Source organism: Chiloscyllium plagiosum, unplaced genomic scaffold (assembly GCF_037043375.1).
Source record: "Chiloscyllium plagiosum isolate Xiang-an unplaced genomic scaffold, Cpla_swu_hap1 HiC_scaffold_38, whole genome shotgun sequence".
NCBI lineage: Eukaryota > Metazoa > Chordata > Chondrichthyes > Orectolobiformes > Hemiscylliidae > Chiloscyllium > Chiloscyllium plagiosum.
The window spans coordinates 22327376-22340461 of record NW_028270176.1 but is presented as its reverse complement, the minus strand read 5'-3'; the positions used below and the strand labels follow the sequence as shown (position 1 = coordinate 22340461).

The 13086-nt window shown below is 53.8% G+C and overlaps 1 protein-coding gene across 1 annotated transcript in view; it reads left to right on the top strand.

Moving 5' to 3' along the window:
- The first annotated feature begins 10037 nt into the window (after positions 1-10037).
- bcl3 (BCL3 transcription coactivator) overlaps positions 10038-13086 on the top strand; it is a 75784-nt gene continuing 72735 nt past the window's right edge. The window contains exon 1 of the mRNA XM_087981025.1: positions 10038-11970. Within this exon, the coding sequence (XP_087837151.1) occupies positions 11442-11970 (529 nt within the window). The 5' untranslated portion in view covers positions 10038-11441. The remainder of the gene's footprint in view (positions 11971-13086) is intronic.

The window sequence follows — 13086 nt, the reverse complement described above, 5'->3', positions numbered from 1 at the left end:
ACTGACCCTCCGACAGTGCGGCACTCCCTCAGCACTGACCCTCTGACAGTGCGGCACTCCCTCAGCACTGACCCTCTCACAGTGCGGCACTCCCTCAGCACTGACCCTCTGACAGTGCCCACTCCCTCAGCACTGACCCTCTGACAGTGCGACGCTCCCTCAGCACTGACCCTCCGACAGTGCGGCACTCCCTCAGCACTGACCCTCCGACAGTGCGGCACTCCCTCAGCACTGACCCTCCGACAGTGCGGCACTCCCTCAGCACTGACCCTCTGACAGTGCGGCACTCCCTCAGCACTGACCCTCTGACAGTGCGGCACTCCCTCAGCACTGACCCTCTGACAGTGCGGCACTCTCTCAGTTCTTACAAAATTGCGAGTGTGAAACTTTTCCGAATTTGTCGTTATTGGAATGAGGTCAGTTGGGTGCACATTCTAGAATCTGAGTTCCCTGATTGTGGCTTGTTAACCTGGATCAATCAGAGAGCCCTGGCTGACAGATTGAAACAGGATGGTCCAGGGGGGTTCTGTTTACTCTGAGGGAGCTGGGTCACCGTCACAGACCCTCCACCTGTAAATAAAGGGGGACTTAGAGTTATAGAGTCATAGAGATGTACAGCGTGGAAACAGACCCTTCGGTCCAACCCGTCCATGCCGATCAGATATCCCAACACAATCTAGTCCCACCTGCCAGCACCCGGCCCATATCCCTCCAAACCCTTCCTATTCATATACCCATCCAAATGCCTCTTAAATGCTGTCATTGTACCAGCCTCCACCACTTCCCCTGGCAGCTCATTCCATACACGTACCACCCTCTGCATGATCTTTCCCCTCTCACCCTAAACCTATGTCCCTCTAGTTCTGGACTCCCCCATCCCAGGGAAAAGACCTTGTCTATTTACCCTATCCATGCTCCTCATGACATTATAAACCTCTATAAGGTCACCCCTCAGCCTCCGACGCTCCAGGGAAAACAGTCCCAGCCTGTTCAGCCTCTCCCTGTAGCTCAAACCCTCCAACCCTGGCAACATCCTTGTAAATCTTTTCTGAACCCTTTCACGTTTCACAACATCTTTCCGATAGGAAGGAGACCAGAATTGCACGCAATATTCCAACAGTGGCCTCACCAATGTCCTGTACAGCTGCAACATGACCTCCCAACTCCTGTACTCAATACTCTGACCAATAAAGGAAAGCATACCAAAAGCCTTCTTCACTATCCTATCTACCTGCGACTCCACTTTCAAGGAACTATGAACCTGCACTAATAGGTCTCTTTGTTCAGCAACACTCCCCAGGACCTTACCATTAAGTGTATAAGTCTTGCTAAGATTTGCTTTTCCAAAATGCAGCACCTTGCATTTATCTGAATTAAACTCCATCTGCCACTTCTCAGCCCATTGGCCCATCTGGTCCAGATCCTGTTGTAATCTGAGGTAACCCTCTTCACTGTCCACCACACCTCCAATTTTGGTGTCATCTGTAAACTTACTAACTGTACCTCTTATGCTCGCATCCAAATCATTTATGTAAATGACAAAAAGTAGACGGCCCAGCACCGATCCTTGTGACACTCCACTGGTCACAGGCCTCCAGACTGAAAAACAACCCTCCACCACAACCTTCTGTCTTCTATCTTTGAGCCAGTTCTGTATCCAAATGGCTAGTTCTCCCTCTATTCCATGAGATCTAACCTTGCTAATCAGTCTCCCATGGGGAGCCTTGCCGAACGCCTTACTGAAGTCCATTTGGATCACATCTACTGCTCTGACCTCATTAATCTTCTTTGTTACTTCTTCAAAAACTCAATCAAGTTTGTGAGACATGATTTTCCACGCACAAAGCCATGTTGACTATCCCTAATCAGTCCTTGCCTTTCCAAGTACACGTACACCCTGTCCCTCAGGATTCCCTCCAACAACTTGCCCACCACCGAGGTCAGGCTCACTGGTCTATAGTTCCCTGGCTTGACCTTACCATCTTTCTTAAACAGTGGCATCACATTAGCCAACCCCCAGTCTTCCGGCACCTCACCTGTGACTATCGATGATACAAATATCTCAGCAAGAGGCCCAGCAATCACTTCTCTAGCTTCCCACAGAGTTCTTGGGTACACCTGATCAGGTCCTGGGGATTTATCCACCTTTAACCGTTTGAAGACATCCAGCACTTCCTCCTCTGTAATCTGGACACTTTGCAAGGTGTCACCATCTATTTCCCTACAGTCTATATCTTCCATTTCCTTTTCCACAGTAAATACTGATGCAAAATATTCATTTAGTATCGCCCCCATTTTCTGTGGCTCCACACAAAGGCCGCCTTGCTGATCTTTGAGGGGTGAAAAATGTGGTGCTGGAAAAGCGCAGCAGGTCAGGCAGCATCCAGGGAACAGGAGAATCGACGTTTTGGGCATAAGCCCTTCTTCAGGAATGAGGAGGGTGTGCCAAGCAGGCTGAGGTAAAAGGTAGGGAGGAGGGACTTGGGGGAGGGGTGTTGGGAATGCGATAGGTGGAAGGAGGTCAAGGTGAGGGTGATAGGCCGGAGAGGGGGTGGGGGTGGAGAGGTCAGGAAGAAGATTGCAGGTTAGGAAGGCGGTGCTGAGTTCGAGGGTTGGGACTGAGACAAGGTGGGGGGAGGGGAAATGAGGATCTTTGAGGGGCCCTATTCTCTCTCTAGTTACCCTTTTGTCGTTAATATATTTGTAAGAACCCTTTGGATTATCCTTAATTCTATTTGCCAAAGCTGTCTCATGTCCCCTTTTTGCCCTCCTGATTTCCCTCTTAAGTATACTCCTACTGCCTTTATGATTAGATTAGATTACTTACAGTGTGGAAACAGGCCCTTCGGCCCAACAAGTCCACACCGCCCCGCCGAAGCGCAACCCACCCATACCCCTACATTTACCCCTTACCTAACACTACAGGCAATTTAGCATGGCCAATTCACCTGACCTGCACATCTTTGGACTGTGGGAGGAAACCGGAGCACCCGGAGGAAACCCACGCAGACATGGGGAGAACGTGCAAACTCCACACAGTCAGTCGCCTGAAGCGGGAATTGAACCCGGGTCTCTAGCGCTGTGAGGCAGCAGTGCTAACCACTGTGCCACCGTGTCGCCCACCTTCTACTCTTCTAAGGATTCACTTGATCTATCCTGTCGATACCTGACATGTGGTTCCTTCTTTTTCTTAACCAAGCCCTCAATTTCTTCAGTCATCCATCATTCCCTATACCTACCAGCCTTCCCTTTCACCCTGACAGGAATATACTTTCTCTGGATTCTCATTATCTCATTTCTGAAGGCTTCCCATTTTCCAGCCGTCCCATTACCTGCGAACATCTGCCTCCAATCAGCTTTCGCAAGTTCTTGCCTAATACCGTCAAAACTGGGGACTTGATGACGCGAGTGTGGATTTATTTCTGAATTCGTTGATCTGTGAATTGCGAGACTGAGTCAATGAGTGATTTGGGAATGTGCATTGAATTCGGGACCTGATGGTTTTGGAAGTGCCTTGGGGGGGGAGATTCAGAAAAAGGAAGAAGTTGGGATCTTTAGTGACATCATCAGCCCCCCCCCCCTCTCCCTCCCTCCCCCCCCCACAACACCGTGTGTTACCCCCAAGCCACTTTGCCAGGGAGTTCCAAATCAACATGTGACACCCACTCTTAACGGAGTGGTCAAGAGTGAGGGACTGGAAGAGCGAATGGAGTCAGTGAAAGAGTGAGTGTGGAAATGAACGAGAAAATGGGCGAGAGGACGAAGGGTCAAGGTGCGTTGAAGAGGAATAGGAGGGCCCAGGGCAAAGTGAACCCGCCAGGACAGGGTGAGGGAGAGAGAGAGAGGGAGCAGGACGCAGGTTAAACCGAGCGAGAGGTGACGGTGAGGGAGACAGAGGAGGAATTATTGCCAGAGAAACTCCGGCTGAGATTCCTCAGGTGTGTCACCCGCACCAACCAACCACACCGCCCCGTGGCCCAACATTTCAACTCCCCCTCCCACTCTGCCGAGGACATGCAGGTCCTGGGCCTCCTTCACCCCGCTCCCTCACCACCAGACGCCTGGAGGAGGAACGCCTCATCTTCCGCCTCGGGACCCTCCAACCCCAGGGCATTAATGTTGACTTCACCAAGTTTCCTCATTTCCCCTCCCCCCACCTCACCCCAGTTCCAAACTTCCAGCTCAGCACCGCCCTCGTGACCTGTCCTACCTGCCAATCTCCCTTCCCACCAATCCACTCCACCCTCCCCTCTGACCTATCACCTTTACCCCCACCTCCATCCTCCTATTCCACTCTCAACTACCTTCTCCCCATCCCCAACCCCCTCCCGTTGATCTCTCAACCCCCGAGGCACCCAGCCCCATGCCTGATGAAGGGCTTATGCCCGAAACGTCGATTCTCCTGCTCCTCGGATGCTGCCTGACCTGCTGTGCTTTTCCAGCAACACACTCTCGACTCTGATCTCCAGCATCTGCAGTCCTCACTTTTTCCACATGGATCGAGGTGGGACCAGTCACTCCCAGGGGAAACACAGAAGGAAGGGGACATTAAAGGGAGAGATTTTGCCCTCTTGAACCTCCCACCTCCCCCCCGTTCGATATAATCACGGATCATTACTTAACTCCAACCCCAATCCCACCTTCCCCTTGGTTGTATCTTAATCAATTCCAGTCGATTTATCATGTATGAGATCGCAATTCATTTACCCGCTCAGGGTGTGTCACTGGCTGCATCAGTGGCTATTTCCTGTCCCTAATTGCCCCTTGAGAAGGTGAAGTCTCCCCTTAATGAAGGGGCAGTGCTCCAAACGGTCGTGATTTCAATAAACCTGTTGGACTATAACCTGTGATTTCTTCCTTCCTGACCCGCTGCAGTCCATGTGCTGTAGGGTAGACCCACAATGTCCCTGAGGGAGGGAATCCCAGGATTCTGACCCAGGAAGGAACGGCTGATATATTTCCAAGTCGGGAGGGTGAGGGGCTCGGAGGGGAACATGCAGGGGGGGGGTTGGTGTTCCCATGTACCTGCTGCCCCTTGTCCTTCTAGATGGAAGTGGCCGTGGGTTTGGAAGGTGCTGCCTGAGGGTCTTTGGTTAATCCGTGATTCTACCCCGAAGCGCTCAGCCGGAAAATCCTTGACCGTGGAGTACAACGTCTTCGCCCATGACTGTCACTGTCATGTGATCCACAATTCCCTGTTTTCTCTCGATCTCCCTTTGTTGAATCGTGTCATTATGTGGGTAATCTTTGGGCACTGCTCCAGAGTCGATAGGATCTTGGAAGATGACCGTGGATTTTGTGGCCCACTTCGTTCTGGGATGTCGGTTATCAGATCCTGGGGATTTACCAGCCTTCAATCCCATCAATTTCTCCAACTCCCTCTCTGCACGGAAACAGACTTCCTTCTGTCCCTCTCTCTCTCTGTCTTCCCTGTCATTCCTGGGATATTATTTGAGTCACCATTTGAAGCAAAGTACACATTTAGTTTTGCAGCCATTGTTTTGCTGTCCATTATAAATTGCTCCTGTTTCTGTCTGTGATAGAGAAATGTATCATACACTCTGCGGGCCAACCTGTTCTTGCTGACCCAGATATCCTAACCTAATCTAGTCCCATTTGCCAGCACTTGGCCCATATCCCTCTAACCCCTTCCTATTCATGTCCCCATCCAGATGCCTTTTAAATGCTGTCATTGTACCAGCCTCCACCACTTCCTCTGGCAGCTCATTCCATACACGTACCACCCTCTGGGGGAAAAAGTTGCCCCTTAGGTCTCTTTTATAACTTTCCCCTCTCACCCTAAACCTATGTCCCTCTAGTTCTGGACTCCCCCACCCCAGGGAAAAGACCTTGTCTGTTTACCCTATCCAGGCCCCTCGTGGTTTTATAAACCTCTATAAGGTCTCTCATCAGCCTCCGACGCTCCAGGGAAAACAGCCCCAGCCTGTTCAGCCTCTCCCTGTAGCTCAGACCCTCCAATCCTGGCAACATCCTTGTAAATCTTAAGGATTGTCTTTCGCACATTTTGTGCCCCAGTCCAATGGTTTCTTTTTTTCCCTGTTTGATTCTGAGCAGAGAGAATGAGTGAGAGTGAGAGACCAAGAAACAGACAATACTGGAGAGAGAGAGAAAGACAGAGAGAAAGAGAGAGACAGAGGAAGAGAGAAAGACAGAGAGAAAGAGAGACAGAGAGAGACAGAGAGAGAGAGAGACAGAGAAAAAGAGAGAGAGACAGGCAGATGGAAATACATGTGGCAGATCAGATGGGAACAGCAACAGAAAGATGCAGTGAGGGAGCACCTGAGAGAGATAGAGACACGAGAGAGAGATAGAGAGAGAAATAGACAGAGAGAGAGGGAGAGAGAGAGAGAAAAATAGACAGAGAGAGAGAGGGAGAGAGGGAGAGAAATAGACAGAGAGAGAGAGAGAAATAGACAGAGAGAGAGAGAGAAATAGACAGAGAGAGAGGGAGAGAGAGAGAGAAATCGACAGAGAGAGAGAGCGGGAGAGAGAGAGGGAGAGAGGGAGAGAGAGAGAGAGAGGAATAGACAGAGAGAGAGAGGGAGAGAGGGAGAGAAATAGACAGAGAGAGAGAGAAATAGACATAGAGAAATATAGACAGAGAGAGAGATGGAGAGAGAGGGAGAGAGAGAGAGAGAGAGAGGGAGATGGAGAGAAAGAAAGAGAAATAGAGAGAGATAGAGCTAGAGAAAGAAATAGACAGAGAGAGAAATAAAAAGATAACAAGAGAAAGAGGTGCAAAGAGAGAGACATGGCAACAGAGGGTCAGTGGAGAGACTACAGAGAGAAAACGATAGAGAGAGACATTGCCAGTGTGTGTGTGAGAGAGAGAGAAACAGAGAGACACAGACATCGAGCAGAAGATAAAGACTGACAGAGAAACAAAGACACCGAGGAAGGAGACAGAGAGAGAGGGATGTGAGTGAGTGTGTGAGAGAGAGGAGGTTGCTGAAACAAACGATACATATTCAGGGCTTGAGCCAATGTGACGCTGTACAATGTGCTGTCCGACCAGCAGAGGGGGCAAGCTGCCAACTCAGGCACCACACTCAACAGGACCAAGAATCACAGGCACCGATCACTGGGGGAGGGGGGTAAAGGGTTAATCCCCTTCACTAGGAACAGGCTGCCCTGTGTCTGTCACTGGGGGAGGAGGAGGGTAAAGGGTTAATCCCCTTCACTAGGAACAGGCTGCCCTGTGTCTGTCACTGGGGGAGGGGGAGGATAAAGGGTTAATCGCCTTCACTAGGAACAGGCTGCCCTGTGTCTGTCACTGGGGGAGGGGGGTAAAGGGTTAATCCCCTTCACTAGGAACAGGCTGCCCTGTGTCTGTCACTGGGGGAGGGGGGTAAAGGGTTAATCCCCTTCACTAGGAACAGGCTGCCCTGTGTCTGTCACTGGGGGAGGGGGGTAAAGGGTTAATCCCCTTCACTAGGTACAGGCTGCCCTGTGTCTGTCACTGGGGGGGAGGGGGGTAAAGGGTTAATCCCCTTCACTAGGAACAGGCTGCCCTGTGTCTGTCACTGGGGGGGAGGGGGGTAAAGGGTTAATCCCCTTCACTAGGAACAGGCTGCCCTGTGTCTGTCACTGGGGGAGGGGGAAAAGGGTTAATCCCCTTCACTAGGAACAGGCTGCCCTGTGTCTGTCACTGGGGGAGGAGGAGGGTAAAGGGTTAATCCCCTTCACTAGGAACAGGCTGCCCTGTGTCTGTCACTGGGGGAGGGGGAAAAGGGTTAATCCCCTTCACTAGGAACAGGCTGCCCTGTGTCTGTAACTGGGGGGGAGGGGGGTAAAGGGTTAATCCCCTTCACTAGGAACAGGCTGCCCTGTGTCTGTAACTGGGGGAGGGGGGTAAAGGGTTAATCCCCTTCACTAGGAACAGGCTGCCCTGTGTCTGTCACTGGGGGAGGAGGAGGGTAAAGGGTTAATCCCCTTCACTAGGAACAGGCTGCCCTGTGTCTGTCACTGGGGGGGAGGGGGGTAAAGGGTTAATCCCCTTCACTAGGAACAGGCTGCCCTGTGTCTGTAACTGGGGGAGGGGGGTAAAGGGTTAATCCCCTTCACTAGGAACAGGCTGCCCTGTGTCTGTCACTGGGGGAGGAGGAGGGTAAAGGGTTAATCCCCTTCACTAGGAACAGGCTGCCCTGTGTCTGTAACTGGGAGGGACGGGGGTAAAGGGTTAATCCCCTTCACTAGGAACAGGCTGCCCTGTGTCTGTAACTGGGGAGTGGCAGCAGAAGAGGTTAATGTTCCCATTGAGCATCTATAAACTAATTGCAGGCCAGGGGATTTGGAGTTCTGTCCTGTTGCTCTCTCTGCTATCTCTCTCTTTCCCTGTCTCCCTCTGTCGGAGTGAATATCCTGTCGCTCTCTCTCTCTCTCTCAATGTGCATTCAATCTATTGAGCAATAGAAGCCAGTAAGTGAGAGAGGCAGGGATCACTGGTGAGTTCCCAGAATATCAACTGGCTCATTGCCATTTCGATTAGACTGGCTGGGAGGGACACAATCCCAGAGCCCTCTTATTGTTCAGTGAATGGGAAGGCAAGGAGGGATCCTGTGGGTGTGTGTATAACCTTCTGGATCACCTCGAGAAACATTCTCAACATGCTCACTGCTCCCCACCAATATGTGAGCAGACATTTCAAGCAACCTGAACTTAGTCTGGACTCAGTCTGGTTTCAATGTGAAGTTAATCTGGACTCAGTGTGGAGTTAATCTGGACTCAGTCTGAACTCAATGTAGAGCTAATCTGGACTCAGTCTGGACTCAGCGTGGAGTTAATCTGGACTCAGTAAGATGAGCAGGGTGAGAGAGAGAGAGAAAGAGAGGGAGAGGGAGCAGGTGAGAGAGGGAGCAAGGTTGGGGGGAGGGAGAGATGGGGGAGTAAGGGGAAAGAGAGAGTGGGGGGAGAGAGAGAGAGAGGGAGGGAGAGAGATGGAGCGAGGAGGGAAAGAGGGAGGGAGAGAAAGAGGGAGCGAGGAGGGAAAGAGAGAGAGGGAGGGAGAGAGGGAGGGAGAGAGGGAGGGAGAGAGGGGGGGAGAGAGGGAGGGAGAGAGGGGGGGAGAGAGGGAGGGAGAGAGGGGGGAGAGAGGGAGGGAGAGAGGGGGGGAGAGAGGGAGGGAGAGAGGGAGGGAGAGAGGGAGGAGAGAGGGAAGGAGAGAGGGGGGAGAGAGGGAGGGAGAGAGGGAGGGAGAGAGGGAAGGAGAGAGGGGGGAGAGAGGGAGGGAGAGAGGGAGGGAGAGAGGGGGGAGAGAGGGAGGGAGAGAGGGGGGAGAGAGGGAGGGAGAGAGAGCGGGGAGAGAGAGCGCGGGGAGAGAGAGCGCGCGGGAGAGAGAGCAGGGAGAGAGAGAGAGAGGAGCGAGAGAGAGAGCGGGGAGAGAGCAGGGAGAGAGAGAGAGCGGGGAGAGAGAGAGGGAGCGAGAGAGAGCGGGGAGAGAGAGAGAGGGAGCGAGAGAGAGCGGGGAGAGAGGGAGCGAGAGAGAGCGTGGAGAGAGAGAGCAGGGAGAGAGAGAGTGCGGGGAGAGAGAGGGTGCGAGAGAGAGCAGGGAGAGAGAGCGGGGAGAGAGTGCGGGGAGAGAGTGCGGGGAGAGAGAGGGTGCGAGAGAGAGCAGGGAGAGAGAGAGCGGGGAGAGAGAGCGGGGAGAGAGTGCGGGGAGAGAGTGCGGGGAGAGAGAGGGTGCGAGAGAGAGCAGGGAGAGTGCGGGGAGAGAGAGTGAGGGGAGAGAGAAAGCAGGGAGAGCGCGGGGAGAGAGAGCAGGGAGAGAGAGGGTGCGAGAGAAAGCAGGGAGAGAGAGCGGAGAGAGAGAGGGAGAGAGGGAGCGAGAGAGAGCAGGGAGAGAGAGAGAGAGAGACAGAGCTGCCCAGGTTGTGATGGACAGTAAAATGAGGTGAGCCAGCCACTAGTGAGTGAGTTCCCCTGGACTGGACCGGACCCTGATCCTGAACTGGGATGGGGAGGAGAGAGGGACAGGAAGGTTGGGAAAGGGGAAGATTGGGGCTTTGGGATGTCGGGGGCGAGATTCCCGAGAGCTGGGAAGGCAATGCCAGTTCTCAGACCCAGGATAGGACTGCCATTTCAGGAAGGCCACTCCCCTCTGTGCCCAGGAGTGAGAGAGAGAGAGTGTGGGTGAGTGAGAGAGAGTGTGAGTGAGTGAGAGAGAGAGAGTGAGAGTGTGAGTGAGAGAGTGTCAGTGAGTGAGAGAGAGAGAGAGAGAGACGGTGAAGGTGGGGACAGGGGAGGAGCGAAGGAGACTCAGTGCACAATTCCCTCAGCCAAACCCACCTCTTTCCTGCTGCCAGTCAGTCCAATAATAAATCAGCAGCAAACTGGGGAAGTCCCTCCGTGCTATTTTCTTTCACTTTAACTTCCGACGCGTTCATTGTGAATTTGTACTGAGTGTGTGTGTGTGTGTGTGTGAGAGAGAGAGAGACGGAGAGCGAGAGAGAAAAACAGAGTGAGAGTCAGAAAAAGAGACAAACAGAGGGAGAAAGACAGAGACACACAGAAAGACAGACAGAGAAACAGAGAGATAGAGAGAGGGGAAAGACAGAGATAGAGACAGAGAAACAGAGAGCAAGAGAGAGAAAGACAGAGAGTGGGAGAGACGGAGAGAGAGAGAGAGAAACAGAGAGCAAGAGAGAGAAAGAGAGTGGGAGACAGAGAGAGAGAAAGAGAGGAGAGATAAACAGATAGAGAAAGAAAGAGACTGGGAGAGACAGAGAGAGAGTGAAAAAGGCAGAGAGAGAAACAAGGAGAAAGAGAGAAAAAGATAGAGACAGAGAGAAGGAGAGAGTCGAAGAGAGGAATAGAGAGAGAGACAGAGAGGAGAGAGCAAGAAAATAGAGAGAGAGAGGAGACCGAGAGAGAATTACAGACATAGGAGAGTGAGAGAGAGAGAGGGGGACAGAGAACTAAAGAGATACAGAGAGAGCGAGATTAACAGAGTCACAGAGTCAGAGAACTAATGAGATACAGAGAGAGAGATTGAGACAGAGAGAGAGAGACAGAGACAGAGAAATAGAGAGAGAGAGAGAGAAAAACAGAAAGAGACAGACAGGGACAGAGAGAAGCAGAGAGAGAGAGAGTGAGAGAGAGAGAGAGACGGAGAGATACTGTCTGAGCTGGAGGTCTTGCTGTTTGAGGTGGAGGTTACCTGAGGAACTCTCTCTGCTGTGTGGGCTGACCGGCTCGTGCCCCATGTTCCCACAGACTCGGGCACAATTAACCCCTTCATCGCCAGCTGTGCCAGCCTACTGACCCCTCTGTCTGTGTGTGTGTGTGGGTGGGTGTGTGTGTGGGTGTCTGGGCAGCAGAGAGAGCGGGCTGGCCGGTATCCCCCCCGAGAGAAGGTAGCACCTCTCCCCGTACCCTCTCACCCCACGCCCCGTGACCCGCTCCTCGACCCCCTGCCCGCTCCCATGTGCGTGGACCCCTGCTGCCTGACCCCCACCGCTGGACTCCTAGCGCCCCCTGCTGCCGGGCGCATGGAAGGGCAGACCGCTGCCCCCCTGGACCTGAGGATGCGGAGGGCGGAGGATGGGGTGGAGGCCGGGGGGGCCCACTGGGTGGGGCGCTGCAGGAGGAGGCCCAGGGCCCGCCAGGAGGGGGCGCCGGAGCCCCCGGCCAGAGGGGGAGGGGGCGAGGAGACACCCCCCCAGGGGGGGAGGGCGAGAGATGGGACCCGCATCCCCTTGCCCCCCAGGAAGAGGCCCTACCGCCAGGCCGAGGAGGGGAAGACCCCCATTGCTCGCGAGGAGGAGGAGAGCCGTCACGCGCCGCCCCCTGCGGTCGAACAGCTGGAGCTGCCCAGGCTAAAATTGGAACCTGGGGTGTCCCCCTTCTGCCAGCGTGGATCAAGGACCCCTTTCCTCTTGCCCACGTCCAATGGATACCCCCTGGTGGAGTCCATCTACCTGCCCTACGCACTCCAGCTCCCATACTACCCAGGTAAGGAATGTGGGGAGGGAGGCTCTTCAGCAATGTGGGGCGGCGCAGAGGCGGCTGTCTCCCCGTTGGTGGGTGGGGGGTGGTGAGGGGAGTTGGCGGGGGAGGGCGGTGGGTTTTATTTTACCCAGTGGTGTGGTGTGGGGGGGGAGGCGGGCGAAGAGCTAGCCCCGACAGGATCTGACCCCCCTCAGGAACGTCACCCGCTCCACCCTCGCGCCCCACACACACACACCCAACCCTGAAAGGAGAGAGAAAAACGGGCGTGCGTGCTCCCCTGCGATGCCACCGCAGCCCATCAGCTTGCCCCAGTCCCGCGGGGCGGAAACCGAGAGACCCTTCGGCCCCATCCGTCTGTGCTGACCTAGTTTGTCTGAGCTGAGCTGGGCGGGTGGGAGTTTGAGGTGAGAGAGGGGATGTTTGTGGATGTGGTGCCAATCCAGAGGGGAGGCTGCTTTGTCCCTGGATGGTGCTATTCTGTGTCTCTTGGGTGACAGCAGAGACAGGAGAAGGGGAGAGTTATTTCACGGCTGGGGTCAGAGGTAATCCCTGTCAGAGTTCAGGTCACCCCTTCCCTCGCCCTCCCCCACCCACTCCCACAAGAACGGGGTAGGGGGGAGGGAGCAGGGGAGCTGAGAGAAGTGAGAGTAAACGAGGTGATCATGGAGACAGAGCAGCAACGTGAGAACGACAGAGAGAGAGAGATAGAGAGAAAGGAGGACAGAGAGAGAGGGAGAGATGCAGAGAGAGTGCAAATCAATGAGAGAGAGAGAGTGTGTGTGAGGGAGAAGTGTAGAGAAAGAAAGACAGAGCCAGAGGCATCAGGAAAGAGGAGACACAGGGTGGGAGTCGGAAATGCACAGGGAGAGAGAGGGTGAGAGAGAGAGAGGGATAGAGAGAAAGGGAGATAGAGGAAGAGAGGGGGAGGGGGGGAGAGAGAGAGAGCGAGAGAGGAAGAAGGGGAGAGAGAGGGAGAGAGAAAGGGAGAGTGAGGAAGAGAGGGGGGAGAGAGAGAGGGAGAGGGGGAGAGAGAGCGAGAGGGGGAGAGAGGGAGAGAGAAAGGGAGAGTGAGGAAGAGAGGGATAGAGAAAAAGAGAGGGAGAGACAGAGAGGGAGAGA